Source organism: Panicum hallii, chromosome 3 (genome assembly GCF_002211085.1).
Source record: "Panicum hallii strain FIL2 chromosome 3, PHallii_v3.1, whole genome shotgun sequence".
Classification (NCBI taxonomy): domain Eukaryota; kingdom Viridiplantae; phylum Streptophyta; class Magnoliopsida; order Poales; family Poaceae; genus Panicum; species Panicum hallii.
The window spans coordinates 46,317,332-46,340,350 of NC_038044.1; the positions used below are offsets into that span (position 1 = coordinate 46,317,332).

General features: G+C 44.6%; 1 protein-coding gene across 1 annotated transcript in view; it reads right to left on the reverse strand.

Annotated features, from left to right (window-relative positions):
* Positions 1 to 4,695: 4,695 nt before the first annotated feature.
* LOC112885445 (uncharacterized abhydrolase domain-containing protein DDB_G0269086-like) overlaps positions 4,696 to 23,019 on the reverse strand; it is a 30,775-nt gene continuing 12,451 nt past the window's right edge. Inside the window, exons 3-5 of the mRNA XM_025951066.1 lie at positions 5,377 to 5,558; positions 5,129 to 5,305; positions 4,696 to 4,881 (exon numbers count right to left, since the gene is read on the reverse strand). Coding sequence (XP_025806851.1) covers positions 4,696 to 4,881; positions 5,129 to 5,305; positions 5,377 to 5,558 — 545 coding nt within the window. The remainder of the gene's footprint in view (positions 4,882 to 5,128; positions 5,306 to 5,376; positions 5,559 to 23,019) is intronic.

Below are 23,019 nucleotides of genomic sequence, written 5' to 3' on the forward strand. Positions count from 1 at the left end.
CGTGATATGATGCACGATTGGTCCTAGCAGGAGGAGAAGATGCGGGAGAGGTTCCCGCGACGCCAAGATAGCATTCTGAGGCGCCCAAACGACAACCGCAACGACAAAGGCCAGCGGGACTTTTCGGGTCCACCTCGGAAAAGTAAGCCAGATGATATCATCGCGGCTATGGATCGTCCTTCGTGAGGCAAGAAGTCGACAACGCAGGAGGAATTCGAGAAGCTCCTGCAGAAGAAGTGCCCATAGCATCCAGGTGCCAATCACGCGGCTATCGATTGCTACCACCTCCGGAGGATGTTCAGCAACTCTGGTGGTGGCAGGAAGAATAAGAAGCTCACGGATAAAGAACCCGAGGATGATGACCAAGAGGACCAAGGGCGCAACCCGAAGTTCCAGGACGCTTTGAAGACCGTCAATGTCATCTTCGGAGGTGATGGGGATTTTAGCTCCAGGCGGGACCAGAAGCTGCTTCTTCGGGAGATCATGTCCATCGAGCCGGTGATACCACGACCACTCCGTTGGTCGGAGGTCCCCATCTCGTTCTCCCACGACACCCAGTGGACCAGCTTTTCGAAGCCCGGCAAGTTCCCCCTGGTTCTGGATCCCGTGGTGGCAGAGGTCACGCTCACCATGGTGCTTATCGATGGTGGGAGCGGTCTTAACCTCATCTTCGCCAGCACTCTGAGGAAGATGGGCCTGGACTTCAAGGATATGCTGGTTCCGAGCAAGTCCCCCTTTTACGGCATCGTCCCAGGTAACGCGACACACCCACTTGGTACAGTAGTTCTTCCAGTCACCTTCGGCACGAGGGAGAATTACCGCACTGAGTTCATCAAATTCGAAGTGGCTAACTTCGAATCTTATTACCATGCAATATTGGGTCGTCCGGCACTCGCCAAGTTTATGGCAGTGCCACATTATGTTTATCTACTCCTCAAGATGCCAGGACTCGGTGGGGTACTCACTCTCCGGGGCGATTTGAAGAAGTCGTATGACTGCAATCAGGAGGCGATCCAGTACGCCTCGACTACTCATGTGCCAGATGCTTCGGGAGAAGTACTCACGGCCGCGCAGCAGCTTTCTTAGTCTGGGCTGGTAATTCCTTCGAGAAAGGCTAGCAAGTCAAACATTCAGTCGACAGATGATGTGGCCCTCAATATGATCCAGCTCCAGGAGAGTGACCCATCTAAGACCGCAGTTATTGGTGCGGGCTTAGGTGAGAAATAGGAACTTGCACTCGTCAGTTTCCTACGGGCTAACCGAGACATTTTCTCATGGAAACCAGCGGATATGCCAGGGTGCCAAGGGAGCTGATTGAGCATAGTCTGAATGTACACCCAAAGGCTGTGCTGAAAAAGCAACGCTTGCAAAGGTTTGCCCACGACAAGCGTGAGGCGATCAAGCGGGAAATAGCTAAACTTCTCGCGGCTGGATTCATTAAAGAAGTAATCCACCCAGAGTGGGTAGCTAATCCTGTTCTTGTAAAGAAAAAGAACAATGAATGGAGAATGTGTGTCGACTACACTGATCTCAACAAGCACTGTCCCAAAGATCACTTTGGGCTCCCGCGCATTGACCAAGTTGTCGACTCGACGGCTGGTTGTCTCCTTCTTTGTTTCCTCCATTGTTATTCAGGATATCATCAGATTGCGCTCAAGGAGGAGGACCAAATCAAGACAGCGTTCATCACCCCGTACGGGACATATGCCTACAAAACCATGTCCTTCGGGTTGAAAAACGCAGGAGCAACCTACCAGCGTGCGATCCAGATGTGTTCCGTGGATCAACTGCATCGCAACCTACCACGCACTGCAATCAAGTCTCAAGCTCTAGTCGATTTCATGGCTGAATGGAGGGAGAATCAAGTCCCAACTCCAGTCGACAAGCCAGAGCACTGGACCATGTACTTTGATGGGTCCCTCAAGCTCGATGGCGGCGGCGCCGGAGTTCTGCTTATTTCTCTACGAGGTGAACAATTGAAGTATGTCCTTCAGATCCTGTAGGAGGTATCCAACAATGAAGCCGAGTATGAAGCATTGCTTCATGGGCTTCGATTGGCGATATCACTGGGGATCAAACGACTACTTGTCTATGATGATTCTCTTCTCGTTGTCCAGCAAGTCAACAAAGAGTGGGACTGCAACAAGGAGACGATGGACGCCTATGTGCAGGAAGTGCGCAAGCTGGAAAGCAAATTTTCTGGCTTGGAGGTTCATCATGTGCTACGGGAGCCCAACTTTGGTGGTGATGCTTTGTCCAAACTGGGGTCAACTCGTGCTCAGGTTCCATCGGGAGTTTTTGTCCAGGAGCTCAAGTAGCCATCCATCAAGTCTTCTTCGCCGATAACCATCGACGCGGGTCCCCAACAACCCGATCGAGAGGTTATGGTGCTGGGGGAGGACTGGCGAGAGGCTTTTATCGACTTCATCCGAGACCAAAGGCTACCGACAGGAATTGACGCCAGGAGCGCAGAGGCGGCGCACGTCATGCGCAGAAGCAAGGGTTTTGTCCTAGTCAACACCAAGCTTTATCGGCGCGGCGCCCGGACAGGTGTTCTCATGAAGTGTGTCACAAAGGAAGATGGCTATGACATACTGCGAGAGATCCACGAAGGCGTCTGCGGCAACCACGCAGCCTCAAGAACGCTAGTTGGGAAAGCATACAGGGCCGGTTTCTGGTGGCCCACCGCGGTATCCGATGTGGAGGATCTCGTGTGCAGGTGCCAAAATTGTCAATTCTTCGGCGGCAAGCAGTATCATGTTCCAGCCCACAGCCTCATCACCATACCGCCATCCTGGCCCTTTGCTTGTTGGAGCCTTGATATGATTGGGCCCTTCACAACGGCGCCGGGCGGTTTCACCCATGTGTTGGTGGCTATCAACAAGTTTACCAAGTGGATCGAGTACAAACCGATAGCTAAGCTCACACCAGATCGGGTTGTTGACTTCATCTCTGATATCTTGCACCGTTTCGGCTTCCTGAATACCATCATCACGGACTTGGGATCAAATTTCACAGCCAACCAGTTTTGGGAGTTCTGTGAGAATGCACGCATCGAGATCAAATATGTTTCTGTTGCACACCCAAGGGCCAATGGACAAGTCGAAAGGGCGAACGGCATGATAATCGACGGCCTCAAGAAGAGACTCCATGATGAAAACAGTAAGAAGGGAGGCAAATGGATACATGAACTACCACATGTCGTCTGGGGGCTTTGGACTCAGTCGTCCAAAGCCACAGGAAAAATGCCTTTCTTTCTCGTATACGGATCCGAAGCTATCTTGCCGGCCGATATCATGTGGAAATCCCAAGGGTTGAAATGTACAATGAAGGCGAGGCAGACGAGGCGAGGCAATTAGAGCTCGATTCTGTTGAGGAGGCGCGTTGCACCGCTCTTGTTCAGTCAGCCCGATACCTGCAGGGGATTCGGTGATATCACGATCGCAACGTGAAGGAACGGTCATTCAGCATAGGCGACTTGGTCCTACGTCGCATCCAAGACGAGTCCGGCCTACACAAGCTCAACTCAAGGTGGGAAGGTCTGTTCGTCATCAAACAGGTTACCAGTCCAGGGTCATATTGACTAGAATACCCCGATGGCCAAGATGTCCCGAACTCTTGGAACATCCAGAACCTGCGCAAGTTCTACCCATGAGAAGATGTCCGGGGACAGCTGAATCTCCGAGCGCCTAGGCGGTCTCCTTTTCTTGAGTCAATTTGGAGGCTGTGCACCACAAGATTCGGGATGTAATTTCCTTCATGAACATACGGAGGCTATGGCCACGTGCAACACTTACATAAATCGACTCCTTGTCGTAAATCATACGGAGGCTACGGCCACGTTTATGTCTTATTGACTTCGTGTTCCGACGGACCCTCGGCTCCGCTCAAATCTTCTACGAATCGACTTTCGCCGCGACCTTGGATGGTCGCACGCGACAGTAGTCGCAGTTTTTCCAACAAAATCGATCCGTTCGACTGGTGTATACCCAGTTTGTTGGATGGGCTCGCGTGAAGAGCTATCTCTACTACATCCTGAGTCATTGCACTCAGGGTAGTTTTGTTTTTTGCCACAAACATGGCAGACCCGCGGCGACGCCCGCATTTGCTCCCAACAAGTTTGATCCGTCCGTCGGGTTTCTACATAACTTGTGGAGCGCGCTCGCATGAGGAGCGAGTTTGACTACACACAGAGTCGACGCACTTGGGGTAGTTTTCTGCCTTAAGCATGGCAATTCCGCGACGATGCTCACGTACTTTCCTAATAGTTCAGACCCGCTCGATCGAGTTGTGGCTAACTTGTTAGATGAGTTCCTACTTGGAGCTATGGCCACCCTCAGGGTCGCTGCACCCAGGGTAGCGTCTACTACTTAGCCTTTCAGCCTGGATTCCAATTCAGCCAAAGGCACACACACAAGTAGAGACATTAAATACAATGTATATACAGGGGAGTGAGTACTTGTCTCTTACACCCTAATCCTGCAGTACACTTTGGACTATTTATTCTGATACAGGTTGGGCCTCTTGGAGGTATCGGTCGAATTGATCCTCGATGCAGTCCGCAGCCATGCCCTGAGCAAAGATCTCTAGTCGCGCGTCCGGTAAAAAAGACTTTACAATGGCAAGGGCATTGCCGACGCACGCGACCGGCGCCTTTGTGAGGAATTTGAGCACTTTCTTCGGGGCTTCGCGGAGTCACTCTAGTAGGGGCCGTAGGTTCGCCTCGCCTTCCTCCGGTAGATCAACCATGTCCACCAGCCCCTGGACGGCTCCCCTAAGGTCTGCCAGCTCCTGGGCGGCTCCCCTGAGGTCTTCTAGCTCCTTCTGCCGCTGCTCGTCCTTCTCGCCCAACGCCTTGATTTGCTGGAGGCAGTCGACGAACTGTCGTTCAGTGTCGCCGATCACCTTCTGCAACCTCTCGACATCATCTGTACGCCAATACAGCAGGTTCTTCACATCAGTAAGCAGCTCTTCCTTATATATTAACATTTTCCTAAATTCTGTGGTGAAGGGCTTTTTCAGAATTCAGGATAAATGGATAAGTACAAGTACTCGAAGGGAGCAATAGCTTACCTTGGTGCGCCCTTTTCTGCTCTTTGAGCTGCTCCTGGTGCGCGCTCTTTTGTGCCTCGAGCGCCCTCTTATGTTCCTTCAGTTGTCGTTGGAGCTCGGAGTTGGCTCTCTCGAGGCACAAGTTTTTCGTCCTCTCGTCATCGACGCGCTTTTCCAAAGCAGCGAGTCCTTGATGATCACTCGCAACTTCCCGCAGTTTTTTTGATTTCTTCTGGGAGTCAGTGATCACATCCTGCATAAAAGAAGAGATCGAGTCAAAACTATTCGGCACTGCATACAAGTAGACAAGTACACAGGACTTACCATGGTAAAGTCATACAGTTCCTTGTAGGCTTTCCTGAAGCCCTTTATTTTCTTGGCTGTTAGCCTCGGGTCATCCATCAGATTGGTGTTGATGATGTCCTTGCATCCGGGCCTGGCCTTCAGCATTTCTCTAGGATCCTTGGACGTCCCGGTGGCTTCTTCAGGTGGTGTCTGCTGGGCACCTGCAAGCGCAAAGGTTTTTCAGCATAATGCGCCCGGGTCTCGGCAACTAGCCATGGGCGGATAGATGCTTACCTGTGCCATCTGTAGGAGAGGCATCAGGGCCCTCGACTTGTTCCCCGCCACCGGCCCTGGTTTCGACTTGTTGGAGTTCGGGAGGCGGCAAGTCGGGCAGCGTCGCGTCCGCCTCGGGGGCTGGTTCCGCGGGCGTCGACCCCTCGGGGGCTGACGGCTCGGGGGCTGGAGCTGCTGTGATTGGCCCCGCGCTTGCAGACTCTTCTCGAGTCGATGACCCGGGGGCTGGGGTAGTCATAGCCGGTTTTAGCTGGAGGACCGCGGCGCTCGCAACCCTAATAAAGTCAAGCCAGTCATCATACAACTCGAAACATCAGAACGCTTATTGTGCAACCAGATGCAAACTTACAGTGTAGACTTCTTTTTGATGGCCCTTTTCACCTGCAACGCCTATCGTGGCATTTCCGTTTCCGGCGGTGGGGTTTCACCAGCCAGTGGCGCGGTCCCCGCCACGGCGATGGTGACGGTCGTGGTGGCTGATGGGGCTGCTCCCGCCTCTCCAGGACCGGTCCTGGGCGAAGAGGTGGAAGGACTACAAAGAGGACACTGTCAGCGTATAACAATATTCATGTTCAGCAATTCACCATAGCACCAAATCAATACCTCGAAGATCCGACTGCTTTAGCTTTCCGCTTCCGCATCAGCCGATGACCCTGCGGCACCGAAGGTAGAGCTTCGGTCAACTCCACGGATGGCCCAGCGGAGCTGTCCCTTCTCGCCTCTCCTTCGGCTCCTTCCTCCACCAGGGGGCTCTCGTCCTCTGTGGAGTCGCTGCTATGCAGAGCCTGGGCTATGCGAGCCCTCTTTGCTTCGACAGCGGCGCTGGGGAGGAGGTGGTCCGGCCGGGGGATGTCGGGTCGTGGCGGGTAGCTGCGGTATAGTTCTGTGAGTCCCTGCAGAAGGCTTTCAATTAGCAGTGGCAGAACAGAGTTCGTCTTCAACAAAAAGTAGTCGAATACTCACCGGCTTGGGTGGATTTCACGCGGAAAACAATTCAGGCATGTAAGGCACGGCGTCCACATCCAGTAACACCCGCTGGACTCGGAGGAGTGCGGCTTCGTCTGATAGTTCCTCTGCGCACATGCGAGAAGGATCAGCAGAGCCTGTGTACTCGAATCCAAGTCGGTGGCGTTGTTGGATTGGCTGGACGCGGCATTTGAAAAATGTGAACATGACGGAGGCACCGGTCACTCCCATCATCTTCTGTGCCTCTATGATGTCCAGCAGTTCCCTAACTTGATCCATGTCTCCACTGGAAGGTTCAAGATTCCACTCCGGCCTCACTACAGGTGGTCTGTTTGATTTTGCTGGGAGTTGGGGAGCATGATTCTCAATATAGAACCAATGATTTTTCCACCCGAGAAGGTTGGAGGGGAATTTGTATGATAGATATTTGTCGCCGGCCTGCTGACGTAGTTGGACGCCGGCGCCCCCTGCAACGGAATGGTTTTTCGAGGTGGGCTGTGGTTTGATGCGGAAGAGGAAGCGGAAAAGATCCCAGTGGGGTTCGATCCCGAGGAAAGCTTCGCAGAAATAGATAAAAATTGAAATGTGGCAGATGGAATTCGGTTGAGGTGATGGAGCTCAAGCCCGTAGTAATACAGAAGGCCACAAAAGAAAGAACAAGAAGGGAGAGCCAATCCCCGTTCGGCAAAATGGTAATATATGACGATTTCGTCAACATTTTCCATGGGGAAAGGTTCACGGAGAGAGGGGCGCCAGTTGACAAGATTCTTCTCTTGTAGCAACCCCTCGGAAACTAGTCTATCAAGATCATGGCGGGAACACTTACTGTATGTCCACTCCCCGGTCGGTGGCTGCGCCTCCTTCTTCTTCCCTTCGAGCTCTGATCTCTTGGGCGCTATCTCCGATCTGTTCGCCACGAGTCGCTCGGGGGCTGCGGGGAGATGGGCGGGGAGATCTGGGCGGGAGGATTTCGCCGGGAGGGCGGCGGCGGGCGTACGGCTCGGTTTGGGGATCTTTCTTGCTTTGGGCAGGTTGCAGATTGGAAGCACAGTTTTTTCTCACTACTGCCGCGGGGTTAAATAACCAGTGGTTGGGGAAAAGTTTACTGTTCCGAAGTTCAAGAGTCGTTTTTGCGAATATTCTGAAGATGAGGGATCATTTGGTGGATTGTTTGGATTAAATATTCGATTAATCATTTTTCAAGGTTCATAAGCCCGAAAAAAGGGGTTTTTCGAACTCAAGATCTAATTTCCATCATTTGTATCATCATTTTGGTAAGTCATCACGCTGACATTGTTAGCCTGCATGCCACGATATTTCGATCCTTATTTCCAAATTTAGTGGATTTGGATTCAAGGCTCGGGGGCTGCGGGTTATGTGGCATCAACTACTTATTTTTTTCAAATTTAATTGAAAAAGTAAGTAAGAAGGATTCAAGACTACTTCGGAAGTACTCGATAAACCTGCAGTACTCAGCTACGAAGAGCTCGGGGGCTTGTCAGACCCGAGGCCACGAGGCTGTGTACATAACGTAGTTTTAAGAGGTTTAAGAGATTAAGTCTGTCTTATCTCTTATTTATCTCGTTTATCTCTTATTTATCCCGTTTAAGTAGGAGATAGAGCTAACCGATACAGAAGGAATCTACCGAGACATGTTCTGGTGCGATTCCTTAGCTGGTGTTGGTTAGTATCTTTGTAACCCTAGCCTCTCGGATATATAAGGGAGGACAGGGACACCTTTCAGAACAAGATCTCTGGATCATTCTACACCAAAGACAATACAAACCACCATACAGGACGTAGGGTATTACGCATCTTGCGGCCCGAACCTGTCTAAGTTTTGCGTTCCTTGCACCTTCGAGTTCCTGATCTCGGCATCCCCTCACCCAAAACTTACCACCTTGGGCATATCCCTCGGTGGGCAGCCGGTTAAACACCGACACAGCCCGATGCGTAACATCGGCTTTTACTTGTACGGGCTAGCTGAACGTATCGGCTCACAGCCTGATGCGTAACATCGGCTTTATTACCCATCATCCCACATACTTGGGAAGTATTTCTTGAGATGTTGACCATTGACAGCCACTGGAAACTTGACGCCATCTAACTTCTCAAGCATATATGCGTTCCCAGGTAGGACTTGGTCAACTCTATAAGGCCTATGCCAATTTGGGGACCATTTGCCATACGCTGCATCCTTAGTCCCCAATGGTAATACCGCTTCCCAAACCAGATCTCGGACTTGGAATTCTTTTGGCTTGACTTTCTTGTTGTACGCGCGGGCTACCTTGGTCTTATTTTCTTTGATCTTTTAAAGTGACCAAAGTCTGAGCTCCATAAGATCCTCAATGTTGTTGTTCATCAGAGCAACATATTCTTCAGCTGTTAAGTCATTTTGGAACTCTACGCGTCTCGAGCCGGCTGTAATCTCCCACGGTAATACGGCCCCCTGTCCATACACCAGGTGATAAGGTGAAGTTTTTGTTGCTCCGTGGCATGAAACACGGTATGCCCACAATGCCTCTGATAAGACTTCATGCCAACACCTAGGATGCTCATCGATCTTTCTCTTGATCAACTTGATAAGGCTTTGATTGGACACCTCAGCTTGTCCATTCACTTGAGCATAGTATGGAGACGACCTGATCAGCTTGATGCCCATGTTAGTGGCGAATTTTTTGAACTCCTCTGATATGAAGACCGACCCTCCATCTGTTGTGATGGTCTGAGGAATCCCGAACCTATGAATGACATGTTCTTTAACAAAATTGATGAGGTCCTTCGACGCCACTGACTTCGTAGGGATGGCCTCCACCGACTTGGTAAAATAGTCCGTGATGGCCAAAATGAACTGGTGGCCTTTGCTAGATTGAGGATTAATTTTGCCGATCATGTCCATACCCCAACCTCTGAATGGCCAGGGTTTGACGATAGGGTTCATTACTGATGCTGGTACCATCTGTATCATCCCAAACCTCTGACATGCCTGACATCCTTTATAATATTTGAAACAGTCTTCAAGCATGGTGGGCCAGTAATACCCCAATCGCCTAATCAGCCACTTCATCTTATGAGCTGATTGGTGAGTCCCACAAGTGCCATCGTGGACCTCGTGTAAGAGCCGATTCGATTCTATCGGCCCCAAGCATTTGAGCAACAATCCTTCCAAAGTTCTATAGAACATGTCATCCCCTATCAGGACATACTTCATGGCTTTGTAACGTATCTTTTTAGGTGCCCCCGAGCCGGATCCTTCAAGTAATTGAAGATATCGGCTCTCTAGTCTCCTTGTTCCTGTAGGTGTATCTGAAGATCGGCTCCGTCTGCCACAACTTTGTATCCCGAAGCCATCTGTGCAAGATCATTGGCCTCTGAATTTTGCATCCTTGGTATCCAATAGAAATTCATGTACCTAAATTGGGCCATTAGCTCCTGACATTGTTCCCATAAAGGGAAAAGCGACTCGCTCTCGCACCTGTATTCTTCTATGAGCTGAGAAATCACCAGCTTTGAATCCCTAAAAATTTCTACTGCTTCCGCTCCGGCCTCAAGAAGTAATTCCATACCCTTACGTACTGCTTCATATTCTGCTAAATTGTTGGTGCAAGAGGTAGGCAACCTGATTGAAAAAGAATATGCTACCCCCCGAGGCGACACGAGCAGCATACCTATACCACATCCATCCCCACAAGCCGATCCGTCGAAGTACATGGCCCATGCGCGCACGGAGAGTGCTGCTATGTCAGTATTGACCCTTTCTGCAATAAGATCTGTCAGCACTTGCCCTTTGACTGCCTTTGCATGTTGGTACCGGATATCGAACTCTAATAGTGTAAACATCCACTTTCCGAGTCGGCCTTTCAACACAGGAGCCGATAGCATGTGCTTGATAACATCCGATTTGCAGATGACAATCGTTTCGGCAAATAGCAGGATATGATGAAGCTTTGTACAGGTTAAGAACAGACAAAGGCATAACTTTTGAATCTTTGGGTACCTGGTCTCCACATCTAGCATTCTTCTGCTGAGATAGAACACAACCCTCTCCTTGCCGTCATGCACTTGTATCACCACCAAAGCGATGGAGGTGTCCTCTACTGATAAATAAATGTAGAATGGTTTATCCTGCTAGGGTGGAACTAACACGGGTGATTTTGACAAATATTCTTTGATCTCTTCAAATGCCCGTTGTTGCTCTGCCCCCCAGCGAAACTCATCACTGGCTTTAACCTTCACCAACTCCATAAAAGGCTCGATCCGCCCGGAGAGATTAGAAATAAACCTTCTGACAAAGTTGATCTTGCCAATGAGCTGCTGGAGCTCCTTCTTTATAGTAGGTGACACCATTGTTTTTATAGCTTCTTGACTCTTTAGGCCGATCTCAATTCCTCTTTCATGAACCAAGAAACCCAGGAACTGACTGGCCGATAGCCGAAAGCGCACAGACACGTTCAAACGTTAGTCCGAGCCGCGATCGGCTCATCGGGTGATCCCCGATATCGGCTATAAAGAGCCGATTGTCTCACAGTATCAGATCGGATCTATATATATCTAAACAAAGTGCATATATCCGATACTAATATAGACTTGCTCTGTAGTCAATAAGCTAATCTAATCCACAATGGTTAAAGCTTTCACCGTATAACCGGAACATCCTACACGTAGTTAAGCCTAACAAATATGAAAGATAACAGAACAGCAACCTAAACAGAGGCCTAGAAACCAACGAAAAGCCGATTCCCGGAACAATACCTATTTAGATTAATATAAAGCATCTAACGTATTGCTGGATCATTTAACTGTTTGAAGGGCTTAACCATACAGATATTAAGCTAAATCTTTGATGAACAAATACTAACCATAATAGATTGGATCTACTAATCGAAACAGATGCACGGATACAGTATGAAAAGCCGATGCACCCCTATAAACGTTAAGATAACTAGTGTTAGTCGCCATCAATAACGCTTCAGTATGAGGAACACAAAAATAATAGGTAGGGACGATGCTGCCCCAATCAGGCGAAGCGTGATCGGGCCTGCATAGCAGTTACCTGAGAGAAACCCTGAAACAGAGGTGGCGATGCGCCGAGAGTTGTTTGCGAATGCTTGTTGTTTCTGTTCTTTTATTCGTAGTCTAGAGTACATATTTATAGTCTGGAGACTTGCCTCTGCTAACCAATCCCAACCGACTACGACACGAATCCTGACTATCTATATCTAAACTAACTTAACTAGATACATGGCCAATCTGGCCTTAAACCGCCCGCGCAGGAGCCGATTCGCAAGCCCATTACAATTATCCTTTGAGCCCATCTTGCTCGTGGCCCACCTTCTGGTCCAGCCAAATTATGGCGATAACACAGGGGAGATAAATGAGATGGGAGACATATGGACCTGTGGTGAATAATTTAAAAATTTTATAGACCTAGAAATGCACTTTCGGAGTTGACGGACCTAAGTGACACACCTTTACAAGTTTGTGGATCCAGAAATGCATTTTCGAAGTTGATGGATCTAGATAACGCACCCTTACAAGTTTAGAGACCGCCGGTGCATTTTACTCTAATGTAAACATTTGTTCAAATTTCCTAATAGATTATGATTTGAAATGATTTTTCCACTAAAAGTCTCAAGTAACTATGAAGGTTGAGGTTCGTTGTGCATCGCTACCATGTAGATAGAATAGATTGAATTTACATGAAGCACATGAACTAGTAATATACATGCTTCGTAATTAATCTCACAAGATTTTATTTAGCTAAGAAATTGTATATTACTCAAATATGTACTGAATACATAAGTTCTATAACTTGAAGTTTATTCTACCCGAGTTATAATACTGTACACTAAATAGTACAAGCAGTATCTGGATTTCATACCACATCATGCTAGTAGTACAATTGAATTCCATGAAATGTTTGAAATAATTCATACATTGTGCTTGAAGCATAAACATCACCTGGAGTGCACTTATAGTATGAAAAAGGAGGAAATTTGGGTAATAGACATAAGAAGAACGTGGATAAAGTTAAAAATATTATAGGTTAACTCTGTCAGGTTGTTGGTTAAGAGTCTCGTCCTGTTAGGTTGATGGATAAACCGATACGTACGTAAGTTGGCCTGTAGCCATGGTTACTATAATAACTAAGCATGTAGTTCTGCACATAATATTTTAATCCATATAGTACTGTGTCGAGTGTTTTAAGGCCTCTGCACACCTGCTCACCCCAGCGGGTTTAGAAGAGAACAACATATATAGTGGCAGGCTGGCTAGCCGATGGTGTGGCGGATGCAGGGCAGCAAGGATGTCATTGGAAGCAGAAGACGGAGGATCGTCAATTGTGTGCTGCCAGGGTAGTGGCAACACGGCATTGTCACCCTAGGAAGCAAATTAGAATTGACGTTCCATTACATAATAAAAAAAAACTTTCGACTCCAACCTCCTCAAAGAGAAGGCGCAGTGACGGATCCAGTAACATGGAACCCCAGAGACGGGGGCAGCAGAACGTCATACATCATCAGCCAAAGGGTTATAAATAAAATAGTCGTATGATTTATGTGTCCTAGCATAGTGCATGGGGATTGGGCATGCCCAGAATTGTATTCTATGCTAGTGCAACTCAAACCAAATTATGGAGAGTGTAGTATTATGTGGCATTATTATTGTTGAAAGCTTGGACATGGGCTGCCATGTGGGAGTGTGTATGGTCCTCCTCAACGCCTCATTTTGGACTGAACTAAACACGATCGAGCAAAACTGATCTTAATCAGGGGTCCAATGGGCTCGGCTCAATTCCAGGGTCGTCAAACGGTTGAGGTCGTCACCTTTTCATCCAAATTTTTCAGCATGCTAGGACTTGGGCCAATTCGTTGCCATTCAACTGTTGAGTCGAGTTTTTGGAGGAACAAATATAATAGTGCATAGTAGGCAAATAGATAAGCACAAGTCTAGATAGCTCTTGTGATCCAACAGACGAATAAACAAACTGAAGAAAAGGAAAAAGAAACTACAAATTGACATGCGATAATCTGCTATAGTAATTCCTAAAAGTTTGAGAATTATTCTTGCCCATCAGGATAGCTCGATCACGACAGGACAAGTCAATTTTCTTACACAAAGCGACACACTTTCAATATAATGCTCTGAGCCTAACGTACGCACGCAGGCCAAAAGATTTCCATGCCTGTGCGTATCTTTGTCTAGGTTCCCTCTTCTTTCTTGCGCATAGCCAGCTAGCTCGCTTGCTACAAGCCTACAAGTCAATGGCTTTACCACTATGTTATGTTTGTTTCGACGGCCCAATAAGCATGATGTTGAGGTTATTCTATTGTTTCACTAGCTCAATCCCTCTTGCTTTATGCCTAGGCCTGGAATTTTTCTATTGGGTGAAGTCGCTGTAACATGCACGTAGGTACCCAAAGATCTTCAAGCACACCATGGCTTTCTTCCCAACGTTTTCTAAATTATATCGAAAGGAAAAAAGAATGGCAACTAGACGGGCATTGTTTTGGATGCTCCTGTTTTCTTTGGTTTACTTAGCTATGGTGCTTAGATTGTTCGTCGACTGACATCGACTGGTCTGATTCCTCCATTGCACTGTTGGTTGAAGGGTCCTCCTAGTGTCATTAATCGCACATCATTCGAATTTCATAATTAGTCACAAGAAGACGTAGTGCTATGCCAAAATGTTGCTGTTTGGAGAGTGCACAAGAATTAATAATTTGTTAGCAAGAATATTTTTCGTTTCGCTAGCTACTTGTTTGGCAAACCTTTCTTTTTGCGAGGTATGCGTGGGACAAAATCATCTGCATATAACATATTTAAGACACCATATGTCTCCACAGGTGTATACAAAGATTTGCCGAAGTTCCCCTTACATAAAAAGGTTCATCAATTCAGCTAGAAGATAGAAATTATCCTTTCAAAGAAAAGAAAGAAATTGAAGAGTACTCCATCCATTCTAAATTATTAGTCTTCTTGGCATTTCTAGATTCATACGCTTTACTATGCACCTAGATATAAATTAGATGCATAGTAAAACCTATAAATCTATAAAAGGCAAAATAATTAATAATTTAGGGTGAAGGGAATACCGGATCTAGTAGTATTCTAGCCGACCGGTACGTTGGCATCAGAAAGCGACGGGGATGGCTCCGCCGTGACTATATGTCACGCGCCTGGTAAATTATCAAGCCATCACCTGAAGGCCCAACAACACGGCAGTTTACTACATGGCCGTGCATGGGTAAGCGGTCTGGCGGAAGCCAAAGCAGGCTGCTGCTAGATCGTACATCTATTATTGGTCTAAATTACTATCTTTCTATGTCCACACTCCACATATATTAGGTCTACTCTAACCCAATCACGAAACCAGTGCTAATCCTAACATGATGTTTCTTTTATTATTTATCTTTCTTATCCTATTTATCATTATTTTCTAATTCTCTTTTCTATTATTTTCTTTTAGCCATGACCCTAGATTCTTTGTTTCCTTTTTATTTATTATTTAGCTTCTTTTCATTTTGCATTTTTTAATTTTTGTTTTTTAATTCTTTACGTTATATTTTATTTTTTTCTTTCTGTCTACTTTCTTATTACGTTGGAAGTATTATTTTGATCGGGTTGTAATTTATTTTCTTCGCAATTTCAACAATTTTATTAATAATTCCTTCCGCATGCATACAAGGCGTTATACCCAAACTTCTCTTTATTTTATTTTTTATTAATTTTCTTCCTATTTTCTTTTTCTTCTTGTTTCTAGTGCTCCAGTAAATTTTATTCTCTATCTTTTTTCTAAATGTACTAATATTTTTTATATTTTCTAATATGATTTTCCTATTATTTCTTATCTAATTTTTTCTTTTTTCTTTATTTTCTTATTCCACTCTTTTTACTTATTCTTTTATGTACCTATTCTTTTTTATATTTTTAATATTCTTCTGTTACTCCTTCTTGTTCAATTTTTCCATTTATTTTTTATAGATACTAATATTTTGTTTTTATTCATAATATAATTGTTCAAGGTGTATAATTTATTAATTCGCTTTGTTGATTAAATTGTTTGGCCATTTTGACTTTAGTTGTTCGTGATATTCATTTTTCTATTATTTAGTCTATATAATCAAATGTTCGTGATGTTTAATATTTTCTTCGATGTACATTATTATTTGTTCGTTATGTTTAGTTTTTTGCGTAAAAATAATAATTTGTTCGTGTCGTTAAAATATTTGTTCCTAGTATCCGAAATTAATTATTTAGTATTAAAAAAATATTTTTAGAAAATATCGTGCAAATATAGGTAAGTGTGGTCTTATTTTGAAGATCTTGTTATAAGAAAGATAATGGTGCAATCTAAATTTTATTGGATGCTCGGTTTAATATTTGTAGCTTTTTTATTGGAATTTGTATGTACGTAGATAATGTTATTATAGTTGTCTTCTTTTGCATGCATATAATCTTTCTTGTTTAGCTGAAATTATCGGATCACGTTACGTGCCGAAATAGTCCTGCAAATTGAGCTGACGACGGCCCATTTCTTCGGATGATGGTTCCTCTAATTATGACTGAAGAGCCATATAGACTCACCCGGATGGCCCCAACCACCGTCAAGAGCAGACAAAACGGAAGCGATGTTGAGAGGAGTGAAAAAAAATCGTGCAACAGAGTGGGGCACGTGGAACCTAGAAGTCCGGGCGCGAGGGCCCTATGGCCCATCACGCTCCACTCCAGTGCAGGTGTCGCTGCTGGCCCACGTGGCCGAGCAGCCACTGATCCACGCATACGGCTACGGATGCTCGCTTGCTTCAACAGCACTCCCATCCCTCTCTCGCGGTGGGCAGCGCTATTGGGCGCCGCGCATCTTTGCTGAGGTGGCGTCGCTTCTCCAATCATAGTGGAACGGTAATCTCAAAATGACAGGACTACCCTCGCAACATGTGAGTGTACTTTTACTCGCTATTTTTCTTAATGTCGTCCTACTCGCTATTATATTCTCCTCTTCTCCTTTCCAAAATCTTCTCCTTTCCAAAATTCTTCTCCATTCCAAAATATAGATCATTTTATCCTTTTTAATATAGTATGTACTGTAGATACCTATATACAATATATATCTAGATATATAGAAAAATATATGAACCGAGAAAAATAAAAACGACCTATATTTTATTTTGGAAAGGAGGGATACCTCCCAACTTGGGTAGATTTTATGAATTCTATTTTCTTTCCCCTTTTACTTGTTGCAAGAAATATTGAATATTTTTTTGGCAAAATACAGCACAAACGCAGACGCTTGCATACACACACGCAAACTCACCCTGTAAATACACAGGTAACCCTACCCTATGAGCACTTTCGAGAGACTGAGCCAGCAGATCATCGAGATTGATGAAGTCACGGAAAGCGTCTCATTGTTGACAGGCATGTCGCCTATTTACTGAAAGAATAGCGCTGGTTAAATCCTCGTTAAATCCAGAAAAATGCGAGCCCCATGCCGAGTCGGGGACTCGAACCCAGGTGGACAAATTCCACCATAAGCAACCTTACCAGATGAGCTACGCTCAGTTTGCAAGCACTGGTAACACTACTGGAAAACATGATAAACCAGATTTCCAACTGGGAATAAAGGTATCAAACATTAGCCCCGGATGGAGCGACCGGGACTAAAACCAACCTTGATCGGCGTGTAAGCCCCAACTAGGGCTAAAGGTGTCCTTTTCTATGTATTACTTATGCATTATTTTTGTATGCAAGAAAAATCACTAATCTCTAAATGTATGTCTATTTAATCAATTTGATCAACTTCTTCAGGTAAGCAATACATATGCATGAAAACTATATAATTTTAGCTCATATGGTATATAAATCAAAAAGTTTTCCATTCTCTCCAATTATAAAATATCAAATTTCTCTATTTCTAAAGCAAGAAACAGGTAACACTAACTATGGAAGGTAAGAGGATGAGGTTGCTTACCTTTAAAACACATGGGTGAGTGAAATATCCACAAAATTATGAAAAATGGCATAAACTTCCCCTAGCCGGCCATCGCCATGAATAGACATGAGCTTTGTTCTATTGGTGGCTCGGTTGGGTTAGGGAGGAAAAAGATCTTTTATGCTAGCGCTATTAGTTCCGGTTAGAACCTCCAACCGACTCCAACTAGGACCAATAGGATCCAGCATCAATAGCTTTGGGTGGAGGTTCCAACTAGAACTAATTATAGACTTTTAGTCCCAGTTCGAAGCTCCAACTAAGACTAACATCACTTAGCTATTAGATCCGGAGCTAATGTCTAGATTAGTCCCATGCCAAAGGGATGTAAACGGGTCGGGTATGGTCGGATACATACGAATACGAATACAAATAGTTATTTTTCTTCTCGGATTCGGATCGGGTACGGATAGTGTCAAATATGTCGGATAAGATATAAATAGATATCAATATTATAAAAATCTACATTTCACCCGATTCCGATACGGTGGCGAATACTGAATATCCGGACCCGGATACAGACGGATATTAACCCCTCTAAACGAATTCGAACTTGAATACGAACGAATATTATCCATACCATTTACACCCCGGACTAGTTAAATGGATGGATATGGCCTTCTCTTTTAGCATAAGGTCTCTGAAAATAATGCTTTAGCATTTCCAGTTTTTAAAGGCTTCTTAGTAAAAGATTGTCAAAAATAATCATATGGAGGAGGTTCATGGAAAATCTAAGCATATAATCTCATTTACTAGTACTGATCAAACCTTCTAAGGTCGTTCAATTGCATGCAATCTAAAATTACATACAGTTCAAAAGCTACCTACCATACTACATTCCATATACGAAATAGCTTGATGCACTTGCTCTTTTTTTCTTATACCACGATGTCCCCAAAACTCCTTCGTCTCCATTGAGGTAATCACTGCACATCGGGTGGATCGATAATGGGAGCTAATCAAATTTGACTCCGGCCATTCCTGGTTCTTCAAAATACTGTGTCGTTCAAGGGTGGCTGGTGCCTAGCTTCACCTCCATTGAGGTCCGTCCCTGCATACGACTAGCAATCAGGAAGGATGATAGATGGGAGCGGTAGTTGAATTTTCTTTCTTTCCCAAAAGTTCCATCGAATTAGAGCAACCCTTCTCTACAGCAGCACATGTCGGGGACGGGGCATGACTTCTTACCAAGTATGCTTTGAATATCCCTACATAAAATCTATAACATAAATAATTAGTATCTCTCATTATTCATGCATGCAACATACCTGACTTAAAAAATATGCTTACCTTCACCATGTGCTTCACACGTATGGAACCACAATGTACATGGAAACCCAGAATGATGCCTCCAGGAGGCACACGATGCTACAGACGCTGTTGTCATCTAGTCATCAAAAACAAATGTTTTGACCTGTTAGGATGGGGGCTGTCGAATGATGCCTCCAAGGAGGTATGCGATGCTTGCGAGCATCACCATCATCGACCCAATGAAGGAAAAAACCTTTCGCCCAGAGCACGTCCTCAGCCTAAGACACACTGCCAACAAGGAACATATGAGGTAGATCTGTGAAGACTAATAGACAACCAAACCTTGAGCCACCACCATCACTCGCTTCCTCACAGTCACAATGAGAACTATCTGCCAGTGCGCTCCCGGTCCAGGCATCGGATGCGTGGTGCAATTATTGGGAGTGTTGCCATTTCCTAAGCCTTTAGAATAGATCCGCAAGTGTACGAAACACCATTGTAGCATTTTGCTTGAAAGTATTTTAAAGTATCGTATTTCCTACAGGAAGCATTTGAGCAATGGATACTAGATTATCAATCATCTAAATGTTACCAACCAACTATTTCAAACAAATGATATGGAAGGTAGGGAAAGATAACAGCATACATCCTCACCACACTACTAGATTTTTACCCTATTGCCACGAGACGCATTACAACAACACCGAATCTGTTGCAATAGGTAGGTGCTGTTGCCACTATTTTGAAATATGGTTGCAATATGTGGACAATATTGCCACAAATATCTTGTGTTGCTGTAATCTTGATTTCCGTTGCATTAAGTATGTGTTATTGCCACCATTTGAGATATGGTTGCAATATGTCGATACTATTACCACAACTATCTTGCGTGGTGATAATATTGAATTTCATTGTAATAGCTAGATATTATTGCCACCATATAGTAAATGGTTGCATTAATTCATAATATTGCCAGGGATTTCTTACATTATAACAATCTTTGACTTTCATTGTAAAATGTTTATCTATATTACAAAAAAAATTAATTGGTTGCAATTAGTTGACAATACTGCAACCGTTTTCTTATATTGTAATTAGTTGCATAGAGAGAGTGTAAAATGAAATTACTAGTAAAAATATATCAAATGTGCCTCTAGTGTAGTGGTAAAAGGCCGGTTGTGTGTCTAACAGGTCTTAGGTTCGATTCACATGAGTAGCACTATATTGGCCCTATTGCCACGTTTCTTTATCAGTTGCCATATACCTAAAATCTAGTAAATCTAGTAGTGCCATAAAGATAAAGATAGCCCGGAGGTAAATAAGACAAGAGCATGATTCCTAAGATGGATCATTCTCATGCCAAGATGTAGGAAATGCAGACTAAGGTAGCACTATTTGAGAGATATAATAGCGAAGGAGACGACTTACTATAAAACCTGGAGACAGCAACAATGTGAATTAACATTATCTTTCATTCAGTTTGGGGACCTCAGAAAGGGACCCAAGCACGGGTGAGAAGGGGGTTCCGAACAGTCAACTACTACTCCTATGAAACTACTCAAATATGGTGGACTACAAAGGACGGACAAGACTATCACTAAATGGGGTAGGATACAATCTAAGGTAAAATCAAACCTAGACACCATGTCTCAGCAATCTAGTCACTTACTCATACGTGATTTGGCAAGGAGCACTCGCAGATAGGTAGGACTTGCTACCTATGTCGATAAAGGATCTCGTGAATGAAAAGATAATGCTAGGGAATAACACAGCTACTTAGCTCTATAGCTATTTCAGTACTAATCTGGATATTAGAAAGTACTACGAAATGTAAATACTTGACATGGTTGAAATGCTGAAAGACCACTATATTAAATATGTAAAGTCTTACTTGTACCTAGACTCCTGAAGGCGATTCCAAAACCGTAGAAAGCTCCTGACTCTAACTCCTGAACTAATCTTTAACTTACATGGGGAAGCGCCGCCCGGAGGGGCGCCTCCCCAAGTGGGAGAGAAGTGATGAAGTAAGGTACATGTAAAAAATGAGGGAGAAGGGTTCTATTTATAGCTTAGAGATGCCTTGGGAGAGTGGAGATGCTCTTGGAATTTAAAGGGAATCTTCCCCTCCAAACTCTCTCATCCTGCCACGTAGCGTGAGATGCCACCATCTTCAATATTTCCATGTCGGTTACTTGTCATCAGAGAAAGATGAGGTGATAACATGGAAAATCTGGGCCGGCCGACCTATCAATTCTCCAACCTTGCTTCGATTCACCTAGATTTTGCTCCTGGATGCCGTTACCTAGCTGCCAAAAAGGATTGATACATTTCACCGAAGTTGCTAGACAGGCCGGCCTAGGATTTCCACCAAATATATCCAACTAACTTCTATTGCGTGGTGAATGGTCATAATGGATCGGCCAAACCTGATTTCGAATTTGGTTGAGTTTGCTCTGAGTTGTGGCCGTCGAATTGGCCTGTTAACTCCGTTAACTCCAGACAGTATAATAGGCCCAGAACCAATTTGCATAACTTTTGCATCCTGACTCTGAATTTGGTGAACCAAATGTTCAATTCGATCATCTCGACAAGCTCTACGATAAGGTGATGTCCAATTGGGCATTTAACAATATTTCCAATGATAGCATCTTATATCCATGTTGCACCATCCTTGCATATATGCTCCATCTAGTATTGTATCTTGTATGTTTTGAGCACAAACCTGCAAAACATCTCAAATCACCCAAACTCGTAGAATTTGTTAGTTCAATGTAAATAATACGTATAATTATTTTTATACCCACTTTATTTACCGAGATGTCGGTGGTCGATGTTGTAATTAATGACCACCAACAAGGACATGAAGCAAGCAAGGATCCCACGATGCTAATAGATTCCCTTAGCCCAACCGCCGGATCATAGAAGCACCGCACCCAGTCCATGCAGAGGCGGAGCAAGATCATGTTGTAGTACATTTTGTTGCCATATGTTAGTCCAGTCCCCGTGAAATAATGGCTAATAGATTTGACCACAAATAATGTGCTGTTGTCATGGGCTAAGGTGGAATAATGCATCTGCACGTGATGAACTGATGATTGAGCATACTCTCCCTCTACTAAGGTCAAGTGTCATTTGATACTAGATGCCAAATGCCATAAAAAAAAGTACTATCATTTGCGGTGTCCTGCCACTTCTACCCCTTTTTGTCTCATTGCATGCGTGTAGCTAGTGCCCTATCAATTTATTTCCATCCCAGTTTTGGATCAGAGTCTGAGAGTGGCATAATGTCACATAAGGTTTTAAAGACAAAACCGAATGCATAACTATACGTATGCCAGGATCAAGTTCCATACATATAGTGATTTTATCAGTGAATAATCAGCAACAGCATCACGAAAAGAGAATTAAAAGACTAAAAAGATTATCAGAGTTATACGGCTTATCCTGAAAACGAAGACTCCAAACTTCACATGCAATCGACCGGGTGTTGCGTAGGCCTAGAACTCAGCATCATCTTCAAAAGACTTCACATCACTTTCTCCTCTGAGCAGTAATTATAACAAGCGTGAGTACACTTATTGTTGGCACTCAGCTTATGTTGGGAATTATATGACATGAAGGCCAAAAGCAAGGAAATGCTGACTGGCTTACTACGATAATGAATTTTAGTTGGTTTGATTACTAAGGTATAAGTTCATACCAAAATCCACATTAAAAGAGAGAGAAGAGATACAACATAAGCATAACCATAATCATAAACATGGTCCACGATTTAATTCATCTTCAAGTTCAATTATCATGTGAGGGTCCAAGCCGCTCTTAACCGTAAGCACGACTGATATATCAGTTTTCACACTGCAGAGATTGTACACTTTACCCACAATTCGTGTCTCCCAATTTGCCCGAGGTAGTTAGCCTCTTAAACACTTCTGAGGTGAGTGGCAAGGGATTCACTACGAGGCCTTTACAAAGATTCCCTAACTTCTGACAATCCGCTAAGGTTTCAGGCCGTAGTGGTCATAACTCTCCCTAAAGAGGCAGTACCTTAGCCAAAGACCATAAACAAAGCCTCTAAGAGGACCGAGCTATACCCCATCAATGCACTCCCCTCTTGCCTATTCGGTAAGATCATCACAAGCTAGAGTTTCTAATTAATTAGCCAAGACCAGAGCCATATAGTA